Below are 24,333 nucleotides of genomic sequence, written 5' to 3'. Positions count from 1 at the left end.
ACGTCCCGATTATATCGCTATTAAGTTAAATACAGTCTGGTAACTTGTGTGTATAAAGGAACTCTTGTACTCCTGAACCTGCTGCACACAAATAGGCGAACATTTGCTAAAAAAAAAATATGCAACCCTACTGTGTTGGCGGCGCTGTTGTCAAAGTCGGATACCGTAAATTTCGGATTATAAGCCGCTACTTTTTTCCCAAACTTTGTCATTATACAAGATGTACAACGAGATTGGAGAGCTTCTCCTTTCAGTGCAGTAGTCAAGTTAAAAAAAGTATATAAAAGTAGAGTAAAAAAAAGACAATTTAGCAAGATATATACAAGATATATACAAGATATCCAAAATATACACATAGTATTGCACAGGAGCATATGCAGGAGCAGACATATTGCAGATATATTAATTTTAGTGCATTGATAATGGGTCATAGTGCAAATAATGACTGGTGTATACAGGTGAGTAAAGTCACATATGAGTGTATTGTGTGTACCGTCTTTCTTTGTAAATATGTTTACATGTTTCAATGTGGGCACATGTGGCTTTTTCCAGGTGCGGCTTGTGTATGTACAAAATCGGTTTTCTTCTAAAAATGTAGTGGGTGAGGCTTATAATCAGGTGCTTTCTATAGTCCGGAAATTACAGTAGTTCGTTCTCTCCACATGCTCTGCAAAACACCCACTGTAACTTTGGGGTGTTTAGCCGAATCACAGCAAAATTTGGTACACGCTTTTATAACACACGTGTGCAAAATTTCACCGACATTGGTTGAAAAACATGGCCGCCATACTGAAAAACGTCTGTGGTCTTAGTAGAAAATTGACCATAAGTCATTGGTAATGTCTATACTTTGAGGATATCTGTATTCTATGTCTGCTAGCATGTCTTCCAAAGCATTTACAGACCCAGTGTGATGTTTTTAATGTCAGACCTTTACCCTTAACTCATCCAAGCTTTACCACGCCCGGCCCCTTCTTTCCCGAGGGGATTCCAGACTGCTGCTCACATGGCCTAGGCCACTGACCCCTCTCCCTTTCCTCTTCTAACTATTCTTCTCCTGACCTCCATCCTAACGCCCCACCCTCTGCCCACTTCCCTTCACAGTGCCTTCCACTCTTTCCTGCTGTCTCTCCTTTCTTTTGTCGCTAATACTATATATTTTAAGGTGATAGGCAAGCAGCAGCACAGGCCCGTAACTTATCTGGATGCTGGTATGTGTACTGGACATGCACACCAGACAACAGGCCTTGGGGCGAACCCATGTTCCCATGCAAACAAACAAAAAAGTGCAAATGCAAATCAACCCTGTGATTGGGCATTCCGTCTTTCACTGGTGACCAGCTTTATTTGATCTCTAGTGAGGATCTCCTGCACGGTCCAAAAGGACATGATCCGAGCAGTCTTTGTGTACACATGCACGGCCATGTTTGCTTAAGCAAATATAGGTCACTGGTCTAATGCAGGTCGAAAGTAGGACAATTATTGGTTACTCAAATGCCCTTATTTGGCGGTTTTTGCCACAGTTCCTTCTCCAGAAAGTTGTTTTTCTTCCTAAATAGATCTAAATGTTGAAAATGGTTGGATTACATGTCTGGAAGCAACATACGGTTGGTGCTAATATGCATACTGTGACATTTAGCATTCTTTTTACATTCCTATTGATGAATAGGTCTCCAACTCGGGCAAGATATTATTTTTGAACGAGACGAGGTCTATTGCTGCACGCCTTGATAAATATTTGATGCATATTTCTTCAAGCAGCTTGAAAAAAAAACAAGAATGCTTTTTAGTTATGACTCCCTCTTTGTCTCCTCCCTGGTAAAACACTAAATGGGGGGGCTTTGAAATTTAGATTCACAGTCTTATAGGAATTAGAGGAATTCAGTTTCTGAAGGCCTCGCTGTAAGGCTTTGATGAGACAAACGGCTCTCGGCTTTTTCAGTCCAACTGGAAATGTGCTTCGTATCATATACTGCGGTTGATGCCTGACAGTTGCAGTTGGGTTTTTTTTTTGTTGTTACTCCCCGTGCTTGTTCGGTTTCCACCACCTGCCTCTGGAGCACAGCAGATATGACTTTGAAGTTCAGTGCTGAAAGATGAATGTGTATCCAGTTCAGCAGCAGACACGTTTTTGGATGCTTTAACAAACAGTTCACGGCGAACGCTTGTCTTTTTGTCTGTTTTAATGTATTTAAATGCTTAGTTGGCACAGATAAGAGTTGTCACTTGCTGTCTTGCGGCTTGGGAAGAGTTACAAATTGTACTGTCAGCAAGGGTCGTTTCATGAAGCGCATCCCTGTCTCATGGCGGTGTTTAGGCTATAAAATAATCCTTATGTGCTGATCATCACTTAATTGCCACATCTAGTCTAATGTTGATGAATTAATGACTTTTATATCACGCATGTGTTTGTACAAGGCCATTTGAGAAAAGTAGCAATTCATGTTTTCCATTTTACGATAAGTCAGTAAAAAAGTAGTTTGATTTTAAAAAAGCAGATGGCTTTCCCTCGTTGGCCAATTAGTACACTGGAATGCTTATCTGCTGTCATCTATTTGTCATGCGTGTCTTTCATTTTGGGGTGAGAAGACCTTGTTGTGCCTGTTTTTTGGTGTGTGTTTGTGTGTTATGCAAATTGTGGGGTTGTTTACCATGGCAGTGACAAGACCACATAACTTTGGCAGGGATACGACTGGAGATTATTAATAATATATAATAAAGTATGTCAGTTAAGAAGCCAAAATGATCCCAGAAGTAAAGTGAGGGCGGCACCACTGTTTGCAGTCCAATCCTGGCGGTAATAAATCCACTGACTGAGGGATTGTCTTTTGCTGAGCTACAGCAAGGTTAGGTAATGCACTGCATTCCTGCAGCTTTGCTCCTGACCCCAATCTTTCTAGGAAACATTTGTTGAAGGAGTTGCGTCAAAAATAAAACCCGATTTATGAGTACCGTTTATAAAGATGACTTTCATTTTAATGTATTTCCTATAAAGCAGGGGTCTCAAACACACCGGCCAAATGTGGCCCACAGGACACTAGTTTGAGGCCCCCGCCTTGATATGAAAGTTTAATGTTTGATATGGATGCTGTATGGTATCATGTACCCAGAAAAAAATAATGATAATGTAAAAATAATAATGTTCATGTTAAAGGTTAAATAACTGTTAATAGTTATCCTCCCTATCCGTGTGGAAGTGGTAAGTTTTTGGCTATTTAAGTTTAAAGGAAATAACTTGAAGGCTATCGTTTAGGTCGCTCGCTCTCTAGTTTGCGAGTTAGCATGTGTCTCAAGACCCTGCAGTTGCGCAATATGTTGTAAATAAAAAGAGTATAAATATGACTATAGTTGTTTTGTCATGTCTACAGGGCTCTAATAATGCTTTAATTATAATCTGAAAAAAATATCTTAAAAAAAAATAATTTGTCTACCCACCAACTATATGTGGTTTCTTAAGTTTTATTATTATTATTATATTTATTTATTTGTTACTGATTGATTTTCTTTATTCTTGATTTGTTTATTTATTTTTTTATCTTATTTTGTGTAGAAAAATAAGATATTTGAGAACAGTGGAATGTTTTATCAGAGCTTTTCTTGTAGAAAATCGAAACCAAAGCAAAGCTTATTCATTTTTCTGTTTTTAATAAATGCGTTTTGTGGTTGTTTTTTTTTGGGAAATCTGATGCGGCCCATTCTCGCCCAGACCCTAGCTCCAGTGGCCCCCAAGTAAATTGAGTTTGAGACCCCTGCTATAAAGCATGTGAATGAAACATTAAATGTCCCACCCTTTGTCTTGCAGGGTCAGACCCGGCAGTGAGAACCTGTTGCATGGGAACCAAGCATCCTCCACAGCCTCCTTCTCTCTCTCTAGAGCTTGAGGCAAGCATGGCAGGATGAGCGTCCTCCAGCAATGATGATGGCCAAAAAGCAAGATGTCCGGACGCCCACCTACAACCTGGTCGTAGTTGGGCTGTCCGGTACAGAGAAGGAAAAGGGCCAATGCGGAGTGGGGAAGTCCTGTCTGTGCAATCGCTTTGTTCGGCCAAGCGCTGATGACTTCTACCTGGACCACACCTCTGTTCTCAGCACTAGCGACTTTGGAGGCCGCGTGGTGAACAATGACCACTTCCTCTTCTGGGGAGAGGCTGGGAGGACCGTGGAGGAGGGGCCAGAGTGCCGTATGAATGTGGTGGAACAGACGGAATTCATCGATGACCAGACATTCCAGCCACACCGAAGCACGGCTCTGCAGCCATACATCAAGAGGGCCGCCTCCACCAAGCTGGCCTCGGCTGAGAAGTTGATGTACTTTTGCACAGACCAGTTGGGGCTCGAGCAAGACTTTGAGCAGAAACAGATGCCCGAGGGCAAGCTTATGGTGGACGGCTTCTTACTCTGTGTGGATGTGAGCAGGGGCATGAATCGCAGCTTCGAGGATCAGATCAAGTTTGTGACAAATCTCTACAACCAACTTGCCAAAACAAAGAAACCCGTAGTACTGGTTCTCACCAAATGCGATGAAGGAGTTGAGCGCTACATTAAAGACTCGCACACCTTTGCTCTCGCCAAGAAAAACCTCCAGGTTGTAGAGACATCGGCACGCTCAAATGTCAATGTTGACTTAGCCTTTCTGACACTTGTTCAACTGATTGATAAAAGTCGAGGAAAGCCCAAGATAATCACTTACTTTGAGGCACTGAAACAGCAGAGTCAGCAGATTGCCTCAGCAAAGGACCGCTACGAGTGGCTTGTCAACCGAATTGTGAAGAACCACAATGAGACGTGGCCCTCTGTCAGCCGCCGTATGCAGTCAGCCCCAGAGTACAAGGACTATGTCTTCCTCGAAGGGACGGCTAAAGCCAAGAAACTCTTTCAACAGCATGTGCATCGACTAAAGCAAGAGCATATAGAGAAACGCAGGAAGGCCTATCTGAGTGCTTTACCACAGGCCCTATCTGTGCTGTTACCACAGTTGGATGAGATCGACCACTTGAGCTGGTCTGGAGTTCAGAAAGTGCTGGAGACAAAGAGAGATTTCTCCCAGTGGTTTGTCGTTTTAGATGACACCCCATGGGAGACCACGCCGCACATTGACAACATGGAGGACGACCGCATCCCGCAGGACCTCCTTGAAACTCGCACTGCTCAGGCTATTTACGAGACTCACCTGGAGCAGCTGAGGAACGAGCGCAAACGAGCAGAAATGAGATGGGAATTCAAGGAGAAGCTGAGCGTCTCTCCGTTCATTACTCCAGGGAAACCCTGGGAGGAGGCACGGAGCTTCATCATGAATGAAGACTTCTACCAATGGCTCGATGAAGTGGAGTATTTGGATATCTACAATAAACACCAGAAAGAGATTATCGACCGAGCCAAAGAGGACTTCCAGGAGCTGCTTCTTGAATACTCTGAGCTTTTTTACGAGCTAGAAGTGGATGCAAAGCCAAGTAAAGAAAAGATGGGAGCAATTCAGGAAGTTTTGGGTGAAGAACAAAGATTTAAAGCATTACAGAAGCTGCAGGCGGAGAGGGATGCTTTGGTATTGAAACATATCCACTTTGTCTACCACCCGACAAAGGACACCTGTCCCAACAGCCCCCATTGCGTGGACTCTAAAATTGAGCAGATACTAGCATCCAGATTCCCCACTCGCTATGCATCACCGGATAGTTCAAGACTGGATGGGGGTAGGGCAGAGAGGATAAATCTGGTCATACTAGGTAAAGATGGTCTTGCTCGAGAGATGGCAAATGAGATAAGAGCATTGTGTACCAGTGACGATAGGTACTTGTTGGATGGAAAAATATACGAGCTAGCTCTTCGTCCCATTGAGGGCAATGTACGTCTGCCAGTCAATTCCTTCCACACGCCAACCTTTGCCCCTCACGGTTGCCTGTGTTTGTACAACTCAAAGGAATCGCTCTCATACGTTGTCGAGAGTTTAGAAAAGCTTAGAGAGTCAACCATAAGTAGAAGAGACAGAGAAAATATTCTAGCCCAACTCCCGCTTTCCCTCCTCCTCGTGACTAAACGTGGGGTTGGTTCGATAGGGGACATTGGAGGGGAAACCGCTCAGAGTCTTATCCATCAGGGACTGCTAGTAGCTGCAAAGCTGCAGTGTTGTTACCTGGACCCAGCCTCGCCGGGCATGGGCTACGGGCGCAATTTCAATGAGAGGCATCTCAACCAGATGTTGAAGGGCCTCTTAGAGTCTCGGAGAAGCATCCGGAGCAGCTCGCCACCTTTACCCTCTTCATTGTCCACCCTCAGAGACTCTCAGTCCCAACCAGTTCTAGAATCCGACTTGAAGGTTGTCATGTGTCTCATGTGTGGAGATACGTATGATCTAGATCAGCTCCTCGCTCCTTTCTTGCTACCCCAGCACTGTCGCCCTGCTGCCAGCCTCAACAGTGGCACTTCGGTCCTGCTGGATTTGAGTATAGGCGGTCAGAGACAGACGATTGAGTTGTCTTTGCTGTCCTTCCATTCCTCGTTTTCCCTGCGCAAGACAAGGCTCGTCCACGGCTACATTGCGGTGTACTCTGCACGCAGGAAAGCCTCCTTAGAAACTTTATGCGCGTTCCTGTGTGAGGTCCAAGACATCATTCCAGTCCAGTTGCTTGCAGTCGGGGAAAGCCAGATGGAGCTTTCAGACTCGGAGTCGGCCAAGGAACAGGTCAGTCAGGGAGAGGAACTCGCTCATGAAATTGAGGCAAGGTTTAACACGGTAATATGTGGGCATGGGGGAGTCGTAGGCGGACTTCATAAGATTGATCTTTTCCAAGCGTTTCTGAAGGAGATAGTGGAGAAACGCACAATCATCGAGGCAACACACATGTACGATAACGTGGCTGAAGCATGTACCAACGAGAGCACCAGTCCCCGTTGCGGCTCGCCCAGTCCGGTGAACAATCTTATGGACTCTGAGGATGACATCGAACCATCACCGCCCTCCTACCCTACCTTGAGGGAGGATGGAAGTCTTAGCTCCCACATCGGAAGTTTGAAGCTAACAGATTTGGATTCAAGTGATACATTTTCCGTCATTTCTGAGCTTAGCACTTTTGAGAGCAAACTGAACAACAAGGTGCCTCCGCAAGTGAAACCCAAACCTGTCCGGAAGGTCAATCTCGGCCCTTACATGGAACAGCAAGTTGGCACCAACCGTCGCTCCTTGCCCCAGGCTGTCACCTGGGCTCCCGGTAGCGATGGTGGCTATGATCCCTCAGACTATGCCGAGCCTATGGATGCCGTAAGCAAACCTCGCCATACAGAAGAAGAGAGTATTTACTCCGTCCCTCATGACAGCACGCAGGGCAAGATCATTACGATCCGCAACGCCAACAAAGGCCACGCCAACGGGAGTGCTGGAGGGAACGGGTCCGACAGTGAGGCGGATAGCAGCTCGCTGGAACGTAGAAGAAAGTTGTCGGCCATCGGGGTAAAGCCTAAGCTTTACAGGGACAGATCCAAACGGCTCGGAAAGTTCAGCAGTTTTAGGACGAGCTTCTCAATAGGCAGCGATGACGAGATGGGGGGCCCGCCCAAGGCTAGCCAGGATGATGGAGGAGCCCAGAAGGACAACTCCATTGAGGAGAATGAGGACCCCAAAAGGAGGAATATCCTGAAGAGCCTGCGAAGAAATACAAAGGTCAGTGTTTGTATATTTGTCACTATAATGCGTTTGTAATGTACTGTATTTCCCTTACATTATTACATGGTGCACATCTACTTTACCACAGAGTTTGACTATTTTGGAGGATTATTAGTGTATTCTACATTTCTGCAGAAAAAAGTCTCCCTTATTAAATTTTTTTCAATCAAAATACGACAAATTGTATCACAGTCATGCAACATTTGTGCATGCATTTGTGTAAGCTAAGAATGCAAGTATAATTAGTTTTTGGCTGGGAATCAACACCTGCTTCCTTGGGTGGATGACTTATCACTGAAGTTGAAGAAGACTAATTAGCGTAATCTCTGCTTTCGGGCAGTTTTTGCTCTGTGAAAACAAGACTTTTAAGGCTCACGCCGAAAAGGATGTTTGCAGCGTTGTCCCTGACCGCTCTGTGGATGCCTGCATAACAAGCTCATTATCGGAGACGGAATTTAAAGGTCTAGTCATTAAACTCTTGGTAACAGAAAGAAGTCGTTCAAAATGGATTAGGAAGGAATCACCAATACAGTTTTCCCTCGCTACATTTTGCGGTTTGAACATTGCACCCTCACTCTATCATAGTTTTTCAGAAATAAATGAATTCATAAATGATGGCTCTTTCGTGGTTGAGTACGGCCTATTATTAGTAACAACAAAAAAGCCATCTCTACTGTTGACTGTAGCTGAGTGCTAGTCGCGGGTTAGCAATGTAGAGAGCGGCTGACAGCAGCTCCTGTGATGTTCACAGCATGTGTTCTCCGTTTGTTAGTGCATTGTGAGTCTGTACTTAACCACAAAGAGCAGCAGTACGGTAGTATTCTACATCGGTGTCAGTACCGTTACATTGACAATAACTAGCTAGGAGCTGTAAATGCTAGCACGTGTGCTAACATCTTATTTATGTCCAAGATGGCTTATTTTCTACTATTATGTTATTATTATATTGGCTAATACAAGGGTAAAGGTGACTATAGGGATGTTATTTCATGGCTACGGGGCTCTAATAATGACAAAACCTGTATTTAGAAGGTCATGAACAGGTTTTCTATGCCTGGAACCTGGTCTGGAATGAATTAACCGCGATAAATGAGTCGTTTTATCGACAATAGGCATGGGCCGGTATGACATTCTGACGGTATGATAACCTTGATCAAGAATATCATGGTTAGACCATTTCACTGTATTTCAACTGCATCTGTAGAATGTGTTTATTTTGAAATATCTTTATGGAAAAGAGAAAAAAAGTCATTTGTAAACATTGTTAAATAGAACACAATGAAAGTCGAACATATGCATTTAAAATACACAACTAAAAGTAATGGAATTTTCTCCAGATAGATAATAAATAAATAAAAGGCAGCAATCATTGCGTTTTACTGTGGCGAATCAACTCAAGTGGCAACTGAAGTCGCAAAATACAAATAAATTAAATCAAGTGGCTGTTAATATTTCACAATTGTCCGTGACATTCTTTAAGGGTTGTTGCTTGCTCATGTTGCTCAAGCGTTTTTCCTCCCGTCCCGTCTCGTTCTCAAACACATTTCCACATTTGGTGACCCTCGATGTGAGTAGTATGTCGGCTGACAACAGCGCAACTTTTGGCAGCACATCAAAGCCCAGTTCCAAGTGCGAGGAATAACCCAGGAAGTATTTCCATACGGTAGCGGTGCTAGACCTCCACTTTTGAAATTGTGACTCTTCCATACCATGGTATACCTAGAAACCAGTAACCGGCTCAGTAGTCATCTAAATTTGTGGTTAACAAAGCTGTTGCACATAGTGAGTTCCACTTGACCGGAGTTTTTCCACCCTTGCACTCGACTCTCTACCTCCCTCCTCCCCTGTGGCGACACTTTTGACCTTAAACTGTTTATCAGTCCCGGTATGCTGTTCATTCTCTTGCCACGGCATGGTACAGAAGGGCCCATCTGTGTACATTGTGCTTGTGTGATAATTACCATGCATGGTAGTAGCGTGAAACAGGTTTTCCACACATTCACTTGTCAGGTCGACTAGTGAGGCGCCTGTGTCTTTTATCACTTGGCGTCTTCCTTTGGTCTGTAACATGCATACAATGTGCAACGACAGCTTGACTGTAAAGGTTGTTGACTGGCTATGCTATCAATACGGTGGCCCGGCAGCCTATGACCTACATTAGCAAACTTGCAGGCTCCGGTAGCTCTGACCTTAAGAGGTGGGGGTGTGGACGATGAAGATCAATAAAGTGACATGTGACACATTTTACAGCTACTGCATATTCTTAAATGCGAGTTGTCACTATCAAGCTTCTTATTAGTGATTCTTAAGGGGACAAATATTGTTACGCCCCCCCCCCCCCCTCCCCAAGTAGACATACTGTCTTCTTTGTGATTTGTTTATCCATACAAACCCTGCTTGAGTTGGATTTTGCATAAATTCATTCATTCATTTTCTACCGCTTTTTCCTCACAAGGGTCGCAGGGGTGCTGGAGCCTATCCCAGCTGTCTTGGGGCGAGAGGCGGGGTACACCCTGGACTGGTGGCCAGCCAATCACAGGGCACATACAGACAAACAACCATTCACACTCACATTCATACCTATGGACAATTTGGAGTCGCCAATTAACCTAGCATGTTTTTGGAATGTGGGATGAAACTGGAGTACCCGGAGAAAACCCACGCATGCACGGGGAGAACATGCAAACTCCACACAGAGATGGCCGAGGGTGGAATTGAACCCTGGTCTCTTAGCTGTGAGGTCTGCACACTAACCACTCGACCGCTGTGCCCCCCATTTTGCATACAAGCACCATTTAATAAAGTTACGTTTATGAACTCAGTCTGTAACATTTAAACAAGACTGCGAAGTCTGGGTGATTCTCAAAATGGTTGAAATTCAAGTTCCCACGCGGGTCTTTCCTCATTTCTTACTACAGTCACGGTAAACCCAAGGGCTGTGTATGCTTCATTTCCTGCTCTTTTTATTCCAGTTGGCGTCTTGATTTCCTTGCCTCTGACGTCTCTTTCCCTATTCTTACAATTTGTGTTACAAATGTTTCCGTCCTCCATCCGTACTGCTCACCTGTGTACGTCTCTAGCAAGCGATACTGATACTCTAATACCGATACTCCCCTGATACTTTTTCCACCATCTCTCACTGCACTATTTGAGAAACACTGTCCTAAAGCAGAGGTCTTCAGTTCAAAGGAAATATTCAGTTCAGCATTTGGAAGGGGTGTCACATGATTTCTTCTTCAGACAAAAGCTGGTCTCATGGACCTCGAGGCGTGGGACTATAAATAAATTCATGACACAATAAATTGAAAATAAACTGGATCATTTTGCTGTGCATGCATTGTTAGCTCGTCTCCGAGAGGTTTCACTCTGTGTATTCCTTTCAGCACATTGGCACGTTTGTTCCATAGAACAGTGGCATGAATGGAGTGAGCCCTTTTGTCAGTCAGACAGGTAGCATACACACAGTGCACAAGCGTGTATGTACGTAGCTGTGAAAGGTAACGTAGTAGAAATTATTTACAACATATTGCGCAACTGCAGGGTCTTGTGACACATGCTAACTCCAAAGTAGAGAGCTAGCGACCTAAACAGTAGCCTCCAAGTTATTTCCTTTAAACTTAAAAAGCCAAAAACTTACCACTTCCACATGGATAAGGAGGATAACCATTAACAGTTATTTAACCTTTAACATGAACATTAATCAAACGTAATCATTTTTTCTGGGTACATGATACCATACAACATCCATATCAAACTTGTGCGGGCCGCGTGTTTGAGACCCCTGATATAGGATCATTTGCAGTAGGTCCTTAAAAACGACGAGCCTTACGTTAAAAATAAGAATAACTGTGACAGAAGAAGACCGTCCGCCGGCCCTTTTAGCTTTCTGAAGATGTGACCCAATTTATTTGAATAGGCCTGACCTGGAGCGTGTATAGTATAGATATCTACATTACAGACCATTGTGATCAGGTTCCATCCAAGTGTGTTTGCAGCACAGTTGCCTCCAGTGTAAAACTGCATTTTCAATCTCTTCTATCCTGGAAATCCCTTCAGGGTAGCCGACTGTGGGTGTTTTTGACTTATCCGGTCATCTTGGGAAGATATATTCGTGGGGAGAGTATACTGTGCTTTGACTTTTTTAAGCAGTCAACACATCTGAGATCCGCTCTGAGCCCGAGGGGACCGTCAACTCTGAGTTGTGACGGGCGGCAACAAATAATTGAAACGGCTTTCCGAGCCCCCCACCCCACCCCACCCCACTTACCTCCGGCAGTGACAAACTGTGTTGGCTGTTACGCCCTCCCTCCCTCAGTAAGAGGCCGGAAACACTTCCTTCTCTCTCTCTCTCTCTCTTTCTCTCCTGCAGCTCTTTTTCATTTGTCCTCAGCCAGCAAATAGAATGTTTTGAATTCCTCCGTCACCTAGCTCCACTGGAGTGTCCTCAAGCCACACGTTGGAGAAGAAGAGGCAACACAATCCTGCAAAGAAAATGAATACTCCTTTCTTCTTGGCATTGTAGTTTTTTGCTCAGCGCAGAACAAACATCTATTATTATTACAGTTGTACCTCCAAATCTAAACACAAGTTAACGCAGAATATCCTGCAATTGGATGGGGACCGTACTAGGGTGTACACTGCCTCTCGCCTCAAGTCAGCCAAATGTTGTCCTTGTTCACTCAACAGCACCTCTGCTGGTGCGCCAGAGCGCCGTTGAATTTGAATGTCATCTACTCCATTATGCTTGAAGCAGCTGGGAGAAGAACTTAGTTTTTATGGCTTTTAAGCTTCCTCAGCGGTGATGCTTTCCAGTAAGTCGGCCATTGTGGCTGCTTTATGCTGAAGCGGTAATAGCACCATCCAGTATGTTGAAATATTATAGGCCCGGTGAGGCATCACCGGGAAACCGGATGAAAGCCAATCACTAACAATGGGTCCAGCTGAAGGACAGTTTTGATGATGTTTATTCAACTGGCAGTGCAGCAAATACACAGGTCGGCCTCTGTTCATCTTCTCGGTCTTAATTAGTGTTTCCCTTGCTTGTTTTTCTTGTGTGTGTTGCTTTTTGACGGTATGTGTGTGTGGAAGCGGGATCGAAAAGCTTCAGTGTAGTGCGGCCAGTGAGGCCGGTATCTGGAGCAGAGGCCACTCTGGGCTCCATCGCTCTAATGAGCCCTCCTCCACTCCACTCTTCTGTCAGGCTGGCTCTGCTCCTGCAGTGTATGTGCCCAGCCAACCATGCATATACTGTATCCCCCTGGCCCCACCGCCAGCCTGCCGGCACAGAGATGCAGGATGGGGAGAAGGGGGGGGGGGGGCTGCCCGTCAAAACATGCCCACCCAACACCATTAATACTGCTGATATCGTAGCCCTATGGTAGATGACAGAAACTGTTTGGTCGTAAACCGGTGGTTTTCAAAAGTGACCACTGCAGTGATTATTGGAGTTATTTTTTTCATGTTTAATGCCGAAAATATTTTTCTCCAAAAAGCTCAGCGCCCCCCGCACTGAGCTTCTGATAATATCGACCATTTTTTGCTTCTTTCTCATAACCTTGCACCTTAAAAAAATGTTTTTTTCTTTAATATTTAAACTTTAGGCTTTTTGAAATGATGTTTATTCCTCAGTAGCATTACTTAATTGTCCCAATAGGCCATCAGGACTTTTTCTCATAAGATTACTATTTATTTCTCTTAATATTATGACTTTATGCTCATAAAATCTATTTTTTTGTTACATTTTTTAAATGGAAAAAAAATATTTCTGCTCTATTTCTGTTTCATTTTGTTTTCTTGTTTTTTTAATTTAAATTTCACTTTCACAATTTTTAAAATATTATAAGAAATATGCTGTGAGTCATACAAACATTAGAACCCCCTGAATTAATTAATCAGGAGCTGTACTAGCTGTAGTCTTAAGTCTAATTATTTACCACGCAGACAACCATCGGGGTCTTTAATTAATGTCATGTAAAAGAAAATATCATTATCTGTGGCTGTGGCTGTAGGCAACCCCTTGATGCAGTTTTTAACTTCACAAGATGGTTTGATTTTTTTTTTAAAGTATAAATGGCCATCCTCAAGCAGCTTGAGCAGCTACCTCTGCATGCGCTGTAAAATGTTGAAAAGTAATTCGTGTTACACTTACTTGCAATGGACTCATCGGCCGTATTCATCCTGGCTGAACAGTTGGCCCCTTGTTGAAAAGGAAATGGAAGCTGTTGCTGCTGCAACTATATATATTCTTTCTTCCATTTACTACTTCCTGCAGCTGCATTGGGGGCACACATTTGTCTGTATTGTCTGCATCAGGGGTTCTCGACTGGTATCATCGAAAGAATATATAGACATTTTTATATTGAGTTATATTAAATACAAATATTCTAAATATATTGAAGTGTTTTGTTGCATTTTTAACATTTTCAAAATATTTGAAAAAATAAATTATAGTTCTGACTATCAATTAACATTTGTTTTGAAATACAATATACAATATATTTTAATTCATATGAAATATTTTAATTTTTAATTTTCTGATAATCTGAGGTATGCTTTTTTATTATTTAATGTTAGTTTAATTGTAATATTTAATTAAATAGAAATATTCAAAAAAATAGATTTTAAGTATTTTGATGCATTTTTAGCATTTACAAAATGTTATAGAAAATACAGTTCATCTTTTAATACTATATCTTGAAATACAAATATTAAAATTTATCTTAAATATTATAATGCAATTTTCTGATAATCTGAGCTATATTTTCTTATTGTAATCTAATATCATTTAATGTGAATATTACATTTTTATTAATCAAATACAACTATTAAAAAAATAGATTTATGACTTGCCTGCAACCCATCCATCCATCCATCCATCAGAAACCCACTTTTGGTTCTCCACCCACCATTTGAGAAACCTGGTCTACATAGTGGTGTCTAGCTGAGTGACGCACACACATAATGATGGCGGGATTGTGCAAACGATCGCTTATCATATAAGCTTTGAAGGAATGTGCGGGATTTGTGTGTGTGTGTGTGTGTGTGTGCTCAAGTGTATACTTGCCATGTCACCCAAGTTGCCCGTTCTCCATCCGATGGAGGCGCGCTCCAAGTCCTATTGTCTGCGTTGTCAGTGTCAATCAAGTGAGACAAAAGAGCTCAATTCTCTCTCTGGTTTCTCCCATCAATCTCGTCTTTCATTTCTTTCAGAAAACGCGATCCAAACCCAGGCATTCCATCTCCAAACCTATTGAGAGCAACTACTTCGGAGTGCCGCTGGTTGCCGTGGTAACTCCAGAGAGGCCCATCCCGGTGTTTATTGAGAAGTGTATACGATTCATTGAAACGACAGGTAAGAAACAACATCACTGGCGGGGCTGTTTTCCAATTGCTTACAGTCTCATTCCATAAACCATACGCAGCGTTTACACCCGCTATCATTATTATTGTTTATTGTGGTTAATTGGTTCCACACCTGACCCTGGTAAATTAATTTTCATGAAGTAGGATTCCTTATTCATAAATGTTGTAGTTACAGCATAGAGAACCTGTTTACTACCTTTTAATGCATTTTTTTTTACATTATTAGAGCCGTCTTGAGATGAAATAGCACCCCTATAGTCAGATTTACACTTGTTAAACACATTAAAGACATACGCAAAACGCTTACTCATGTGTGTTATAGAGTGTTGTATTTAAACGATGCCAAAGTTTCAGATAATGAGGTTGCACGTTTGGAAGTGAGCTCTGAAAGAGAGCATCAGCTCTCTGTGATGTCACAGTAAGCTGGACTTCCTTATATGGGCATGCCTGGATACAATCTGTAGGACTGCCCTCTGCTGCACTGTTTTGTCTTGGGAGTCACAATTACAGCGGAGTGGGTGTGTCTGGAGGCAGGCCGCGGGTGAAATAAATATAAACAGGTTGTTTTGGAAATACGTCCAGAATAGGTCTGGAAGATACCTCACAGCTGGGAGACCCGGGTTCAATTCCACCCTCGGCCATCTCTGTGTGGATTTTGCATGTTCTCCTCATGCATGCGTGGGTTTTCTCCGGGTACTCCGGTTTCCTCCCACATTCCAAAAACATGCTAGGTTAATTGGCGACTCCAAATTGTCCATAGGTATGAATGTGAGTGTGAATGGTTGTTTGTCTGTATGTGCCCTGTGATTGGCTGGCCACCAGTCCAGGGTGTACCCCGCCTCTCGACAGCAAAGACAGCTGGGATAGGCTCCAGCACCACCCGTGACCCTTGTGAGGATAAGCGGTAGGAAATGAATGAATGAAAGGTCTGGAATATCTAGAAAGCTTTCTGTGCTGGTTATTGTGTGTAGCTGCTCTATAGGAGTCCACCACTAGATACAAAGGACTGAAAATGAACTTAATGGGTCCCCTTTATGTCCTGATGCAACCAATATTAATCTGTGTATTGTCAAGATATTCAATTAAAGCATTGTGTAGCAATACAGTGTCCCACATGCAAGGCACATTTGAGCATGTGAGTTGATCAAGAACATCTCCGCCGCTTTACTGACATTCCAGCGCATTCCGCCTTTAATCTCTCGCTGCTGTTAAGTCTGCATATGTGTGGATTACTCAAGCCTTCCAAAACATCCAGCGGCCTGCGCCTGCTGCACGTGGAAGAGTGGAGGCAAGTCTGGGGATAATAAATAAGGCGTCACGTTAGGTTTCACCTCGCTCTGTGTAATGGAGCGGCTCCTTCGCAGCAGCTTCTCGACAAAAGGGAGGAAAAAAGCGTTTATGTGCGCACTCCTCCTGAGGTGTTTTTTTATTGCGTCCTCCGGTGTTTTATTTCTTCCCATTCTTGTCCTTCAGCGACCTTGTTTTTCTATATCTGAGTCACTTCTCCTCCTTCCCCCTCCTCTCTTTGAGCACTCTCTACCTGTCAGCTTTGATTTCCTTCATCTATCTCTTAACCCACATTTCCATTTCTCTGCCGTCTTATCACCTGTCCTCTTTCTGTATCGCCACATCGCTTCCTTCTCTTTCAGTTGGTTCCTATTTGGTGTGTATTCAGGGCTTTTGCAAGGTAATGTTCTTCCCTGGAATTCAAGAAAGACATATTACGGCGCACCTCATATCTATACTACACATTTTTCACCCACACTAACTTCAGTTAACTCCAATGCATGGATTATTTTATTGCAAAGACTAGAAATCAGTGGTTGAAGGCGACCAGAATGCATCCCGTCATGTATCTTCCAAATATTTCCAATGTAAAGGTGGGAATCACATCATACTTTTTCTGTTGCAAGACAGTTAGGTTCTTTCTACCTATCATGTTTTTAGTTTTATTTATTTTCCAAGGTTGCCAGCACTTGGATTATTATAAAAAAATGACTTGGTTCAGATATTGAATTGGATCATATGTTAGGCATGGAAGGCTAACATCTATTAACCCGATGTATCCCCTATTCTACTCAATTTTGGTGGTCATTTAATGACCATAAATGACACCTCTATTCATTGAGCAATGTTTTGTTAATTCAGGTCTAAATTTTGTTACCAATGCTAATTAGCACCATAACCCTTTAGGGCTGTGGTGTCCAAAATGTGGTTGAAATATTAAAGGGGATCTATTATGTTCATTTTTTGATCCTTTCTATTGAGTTGTGGATTCCTATAGAGCAGCTACACACAATAACCCGCACAGAAAGCTTTCTAGATCTTCCACAATCTGCGCCTATTCCAGGTGTATTTCCTTGGATTTGTGCCTCCCGCTAAAAGTTCTGTTTTAATTTATTCCATCCACGCCCACTCCACTGTGATTGGTCACACAAAGTGTGAAGTCTAAACATGTGTCAAGAAACACATTGTTAGCATAAAGACCTTAACATGTGCGCATTCTAGCAGTAATACATGTATGCATTTTAACTGTACTATCCCATATTTAGAAATTGAAACCAACTTATGGTGAATGATATGTTTTCTGTGGGGGGAAAAACAAAGCGGGGCTTTGAGTGCTGAAAGGCAAACGTGTCAATATTACAGAATCTAAAATACACTACAGGAGTCAAATCGTTAAGAGCATAGATAACTTGTTTACAGCCTTTTAAATAGATTTTTAACATAATTAGAGCCCCCTAGACATGACATACAACCCCCTACAGTCACTCTTAAACATACATATATTACCCAATAAGAGTATATAAGACATAAACAAGGCTCATGCTGGTGTGTGTTGATATAAATGTGTTGCCTAGGGGAGGTGGGCGGACAGTTTGGAGAAGGTGAAATGAAGAGGTTATAGTGAAATTTCACCCGTAAGCCCAATATCCCGAACTATTTGTGAGTAAATGTAAATTGCTTTTTGATCCAGTACGGGGCGGAGACCATGGTGGATCGTGCTGCTTTGGTCCTCGTGAATCCCTTTGACACCTCCAAACCTTTGTCGTCCTTGGGTTTTTGCTGTTCCTATTTAGCCTCCCCCACCACCACTCTCGCTCCCTCTCCACTTGTCCTCTTTCAAAAGCTTTTGTGGATAATTGATTGGGAGACGACGAGAGAGGAGGTCGATGGCGTACGCCTTGACTGAAAGCTCTGTTATTTCCTCGCTTCCTCGTCCGTCTCACCCCTCTTACCTCTCTCCATCATTCCTTCTCTTCAATTCTTCTTTGTCTCCATGGAAAAGTTTGAAGAGATCATTTCAGTGATGGCAGATGGATTGGTTTTCATGTTTTTTTATGTAGAATCATGAATCAAGCAAATTTCATATTGGGGCGTTAACTGTACTGTAGACTCACGGCCGTATTTGCAATGCTAACTAGGAGCAATTATTACGCTATATTTGCCATGATGCACATACAATGTTGGAATTCCGGCAGGAAAAAAAAGTCCCACAAAAACGAGCAGTTAGAAAAAATTTTTTTAGGAACATTTGCATTAAATTACTACAAAAAAACTTACAAATAATTTGTACAAAAAAGTTGTACTTTTACAAGAATATTTAAAATAATATTATTTAAATATTTATAATATATAGATAATATTATTAAAAAATAATATTATAATGCTTATGTCAAAATTAATATATTATTAAAAATAATATGAGGGGGAAAAAGCATCCTTATAATAGTATAAAGTTCAAATCTAAAAGACATTATTAATATTATGAAAAACAATACAACAGATGAAAATCAAGTTACGGAATATTATGACAAAGTAAAAATATCATGGGTATGAAGTCATCAGTACGAGAAGAAGAATTTTAAAATATTAAAGGAAACATTTTTAAAGTCACAATATTTTGAGAAACAAAAAAAATTACAATTTTGATTTAGAAAAATAATATGAGAATAAATATATCAATTATAATAATATGAGAATCAATATACCACGAGAATAAGATTTATGAAGATTGTTTGACATGTTTGACTGGAGTTGTATTTGATTTTGATATGTACTCATTTTCTCTTAGTTTGTTCCTGATTGTTGTGAGCGAACGAAACCGCGACGCCATGTCTTTGAAATGAAATTAACTGATCATACGGCAAAGTTTTTTACTTTACAAAGTTACAAAGTTAATTCGAGTAGAATTAAGAAAGTTATTGTAGTTTGCAGTTGTACATTTGCATACAGCATTGGAATTGTGCTAGCATTATGTAAAACAAGAGACATTAGCCTGCTAGCTGCCATTGTTGCTCGTTGACTGTTCTGTGCTGTTAATGTCATCTTTTAACAGCTAATTTAGACAAAATTAAAATGGTATTTATACTGTTAATAACACTGCTGTTAAGAATGTTAGTGTTAGATTAGTTTGGACACAACTGGGATGTTAGCTTACACGCTAATGCTAACAACATGAGAGCTTTTCAGGCTGTCTACGGGTCATGTTTTGATACCAGAACCCGGCATGTATCCATTACAACTAACGCTCCACTGAAATGGTAAGAACGCACGAGTAAAAATAAGCAAATGTACGTCTTTTTTTTTCACCGTGTGGTTTGTCGGTCATAATGAAAAGAAGGCGAAACAAATGGCAGCTGTTCTTTCATGTTCCTCCCGATGCTGTTCATGTGCTGTCAGCAGGTCATAAAGCCCCAACAGGGACCACCTATAGTCAGCCTCTAACATAAACCTTCAGACATCACACTTTACCGTGCCTTTCGTGTGCCAGTAAAAAGCCAGGAAGCATAACGGTACAAGCAGATGGCGAGGGGAAAAGCCAAGGTGGAACATATCGGGAGGTAAACATGAGTGATGGGAGTTTTCTGGCCTTTGCTTGAGGGTCCAGAAGCAGCCTTGAGTGAAATATAAATCCATCAAAAACATCCTAGTAAATAAGAACAATGTTAGTGGCTTAGAAAGTAGTGTTCCCAGCCTCTTGTGTCTTGTTAATAATGTGTGCCCACTTGTCACCGGCGGGCCTTGAGGAGTGCTTTATGGCTTTAATAAATAGTGCTACTAGCGTGTTAAACACACCGGGACATTACAATCAGCCATTAGAGCAACTTGGAGTGCTTCTACACACCACAGCGCAAGTAACTGCAATCCCTAAAAACCTTTTTGCTCTTTTTTTTTGTTTTTCTTTTTACCAGGCTTGAGCACGGAGGGCATCTACAGGGTCAGCGGGAACAAGGCGGAAATGGAGAGCATGCAGCGTCAGTTTGACCAAGGTATGGAGCTATGCAGCCATTTTCACGTCTACAGTAAACACTCAAATAAGGTACTTTTCTGTAGAAAGTCACAGGGTGCAAAGTTGGACCTTTTGTGTGAACTAAGCCAGGTTCAGTATCAGTATTCTCTGGCGTCACAAATGGGTAAAAATGTAATTACATTTTGATAATACAACCTGAAATGCCTTAAAAATTATGGTTAATTGGTTCCAGACCCAACCACGCCAAGCGCATTCCACAAAGTAGGATTCCTTATTTGTAAATGGAATTTAGTTTTAGTTAGAGCATATAAAACCTGTTTACAACCATTATTAGAGCCCTCTTGACCTGAAATAACACCCCTATAGTCATTTTTACCCTTGTAGTACCCAATATATTACATAATGAGAGAAAATCAGGCATAAAGAAAACATAATATTGACTCACATGTTAGCACTCGGAACATTCTTTGTTCTTTTTTTTACTTCCTGTTTGGTACTTCCTGTTGTCTAATAAATGTAACATTACTGACACCTAGTGACCAGTGTGGAATACTACACATCACAACACCTTTGAATGCATCTTCGGAATGTCTTGTATTTGTATTTTAGTTCATTTAGCCACTTTTATGCTTGAAAATGCTTCATTTAGGCCAAAAAAATGGGATTAAATATGCATATTCTTTGGACTAATAGACCATATTCAGCCACGTGATAGAGCAAAGCTGCGGAATTTGAAGTGGCAAGGGATTACTGCATTTACAGCAGGGGTGTCCAAACTGCAACCTGGGGGCCATTTACGGCGTGCGGTTGTTATTTGATGACAATGCAAACAAAATATTAGGAGAATGAAGCCATAATAGAATAAACCTGAAATATAACAGTCATAAAGACAAAAGTGAATAAAGTTGCAGTACAAGTGATACATAAAATGAGTACAAATGATATTAAGATAAAGTCAAAATATCCGAATAAAGAGGGAAAATGGTGAACAATGAAATAAACATCAAAAATGGAAAAACAAAAAGGCAAAGTTTGGTCACCCTGATTTAGTTTGTAACGGCATTGAATTCTATTCATCTGTACACGGACTCCTCTAAAGTAACTCCAAGTTTGCTTTCCATCCCATTGACCTGTGAGAAGATGCAAATGTTCCAACACTCATACGGTCTCTTCATCAGATCACAACCTGGACCTGGTGGAGAAAGACTTCACTATCAACACCGTCGCCGGGGCCATGAAGGCCTTCTTCTCGGAGCTGCCCGAGCCTCTGGTGCCCTACAGCATGCAGGGGGAGCTGGTGGACGCCTTCAGTAAGTCCTGGCTTCAAATGAGAAAAACCTGAAAGTATATTGGATTGGCCTTGAAAATCCTGTTTGCATTTCTTGAACTTAACAAGCAAAAAGTCTCCCAATCCAAGTCCATTCATGGGGGGAATTGGATTCGGCTCTCAGTGAGGGCTTAGCAGAATAGGATGGAGGAGAGAATATTTAGGCAAGATGACAGCAGAATGCAGGAGACTTCTAGCTGCTCTTTTTCACTCTCCGCTTCCACTCAGGAATAAAGATTTAAGGCACAGCTTAGACTTGCATCATGCTAAAAGATTTAGCCCCGAGGCCGCATCGTGCTGTCACTTGTGTGCTTGTGTATGTGTGTGCGTGTGTGTTCTTTTTTTAAACGGCCCCAGTGAGACCCTTCAGCCATGACGGGGACCCGATAAGGCTCCTGCAGGGGGTGCCACAATGGAAAGAATGAAAATAAAGTGGAGCCAAATACGCCATTTGAAAGCTTCATTTGGTGGAAGCTTGCCAAGTAATGCATTGCTTTTGCACCGTTTATGCTTATGGATGCATTCTAAAGGACATTTTCGCCTCTGTATAGATTATTGTGGAATTCTATACAGTCAATCAGCTTCCAATTTTAAATTTTTTGAGCCGCCATAACAATAATGGTTCTGCTGCTGTGTTGTGCTAAATAAGTGTAAATAAACCCTGTGCTTAAAGAGAGACCCCTGTCACAGTTAGGACTGGCTAAAATGTGGTTTTAATCCACAGTAAAAATAATAAATAAAAAAAGTCCAAAATTCTCTGCTTGTAAATCACGTCGGGGACGTCTGTCCTGCTCACAAACCGACTCTTGGGTGGTGACGTCAGCTTTTCTGACTCACTCCTTGCTGCCATCAGCCTCGACACACCCTGTGTGTGTGTGTGTGTGTGTGTGTGTGTGTGTGTGTGTGTGTGTGTGTGTGTGTGTGTGTGTGTGTGTGTGTGTGTGTGTGGGGTTCATGTAATGTGAAATGGGTGTATTTGTTCACTTCAATGTGTGGTCTTTGTGTCAAAGAGTTTGACAAGCACTTTTATAGTGTGTATGAATGATTATAGGATGAAATCACTGTCTCCTATACCCATTTGTTTGGGAGCGCAGTCATTACCCTCTTCACATCTTCACGTCTTTTCTCTCGGCTGCTTTTCCTCCCGTCCTCTGCCGCCGTTCAGAGATCAACGACAGGGAGCAGCGCTTCCAGACGATGAAGGACATCCTCCGCCGCTTCCCCAGGGAGAATTACGAGGTCTTCAAATACGTTATCAGCCACTTGAACAAGTGAGTGAAAGGGACGGGCGTTGGAGACGTTCACAAGATGGGTGGCGCTTATTTAGTGCCGCCTTTTCCACTGCACTGTACCGACTTGTCACTCCATGACAATGGTCTGACTCACCAGTTGTGCTTTCAGGAACACAGAAGGTCAATCACGTGCCCTTTTCCTCTTTTTATAAATGACCGTATAAATAAAAAAATCAATGAATGAATGAATTAATTAATTAAAACTCAAAAAACTAATTAATCAGTATTTTAAAGAATACTGGCAAGTAGCTCGAGTACACACAGAAAGGCAAAGTACACACACGTTATTGTTGCGGCTTACATTTATTCATTTTCTACTGCTTTTTCCTCACAAGGGTCGCTGGAGCCTATCCCAGCTGTCTTTGGGCGAGAGGCGGGGCACACCCTGGACTGGTCGCCAGCCAATCACAAGGCACATATAGACAAACAACCATTCACACTCACATTCATACCTATGGACAATTTGGAGTCACCAATTAACCTAGCATGTTTTTAGAATGTGGGAGGAAACCGGATTACCCGGAGAAAACCCACGCATGCACGGGGAGAACATGCAAACTCCACACAGAGATGGCCAAGGGTGGAATTGAACCCTGGTCTCCTAGCTGTGAGGTCTAACCACTCGACCGCCGTGTGTTGCGGCTTACAGAAGAAGGAAAACCAGTCCAGAAGAGTCACTGTAATGTTTTGATGGCCCGTGCGTCAACTAATAGGAAGAGTGCATGGCATCGACTTTGCCTTTTAATCACAGGCAGATGCTTTGATAGAAGGGGCGGGACAGAGTAGTCGTGTTGCCATGTATTGCATCATGACCATCCATACTGTCGCTGTCTAATATCCAAGTATTTTGGCTTTGCATCTATGATTGTATCATTGGAACACTATCCCACATGATCCATCTCTTCTTTTGTCTTGTTTTTTTAGACTATTTGCATTGATTACTCATCAAAATACATAACATACCAGGAGACACTCAATAATCAAGTGCTGATATTACTTTTTGGTTGTCATTTTTGTAAAAGCGCAACTAGTTTGCTATGACAAGAATAATAAAAATCCTTATATTTATATATTATAGCTTTATAGTTATATATTTCATTTTCTTCTTGTAAAATTTTATTTTTTGTGTAATATTACAATTTAATTTCTGTAAAATTGCAACTATTTAAGTTTTTTCATAAAATTATTGCTACTTTTTCGCTATAAGACTAAAAATTAAGAATTTTACAAGAATAGTTATATTACATATTTTATTCTTACATATTAAATGTTTTCATATATATATATATATATATGTTTTTCGTGTTGTGAAATTGCAACATTCGCTCACAATACAACTATTTGGTAAAAAAAACCCAACTTATTTTAAAAAATTCACAATTTTACAAGGATAATTTTAATTTTATAAATTACATATTTTTTCATAAAATGATGTATTTTG

The 24,333-nt window shown here is 41.8% G+C and overlaps 1 protein-coding gene across 1 annotated transcript in view; it reads left to right on the top strand.

The window, feature by feature from the left end:
* arhgap35a (Rho GTPase activating protein 35a) overlaps positions 1–24,333 on the top strand; it is a 67,936-nt gene that overhangs the window by 39,770 nt on the left and 3,833 nt on the right. The window contains exons 2-6 of the mRNA XM_058079668.2: positions 3,803–7,654; positions 14,867–15,008; positions 20,215–20,292; positions 21,452–21,583; positions 22,766–22,871. Coding sequence (XP_057935651.2) covers positions 3,914–7,654; positions 14,867–15,008; positions 20,215–20,292; positions 21,452–21,583; positions 22,766–22,871 — 4,199 coding nt within the window. The 5' untranslated portion in view covers positions 3,803–3,913. The remainder of the gene's footprint in view (positions 1–3,802; positions 7,655–14,866; positions 15,009–20,214; positions 20,293–21,451; positions 21,584–22,765; positions 22,872–24,333) is intronic.

This window comes from Doryrhamphus excisus, linkage group LG8 (assembly GCF_037039965.1).
Source record: "Doryrhamphus excisus strain RoL-2023G ecotype Guam linkage group LG8, RoL_Dexc_Guam_v1.1, whole genome shotgun sequence".
NCBI lineage: Eukaryota > Metazoa > Chordata > Actinopteri > Syngnathiformes > Syngnathidae > Doryrhamphus > Doryrhamphus excisus.
This window is presented reverse-complemented; position numbering and strand designations above follow the sequence as displayed.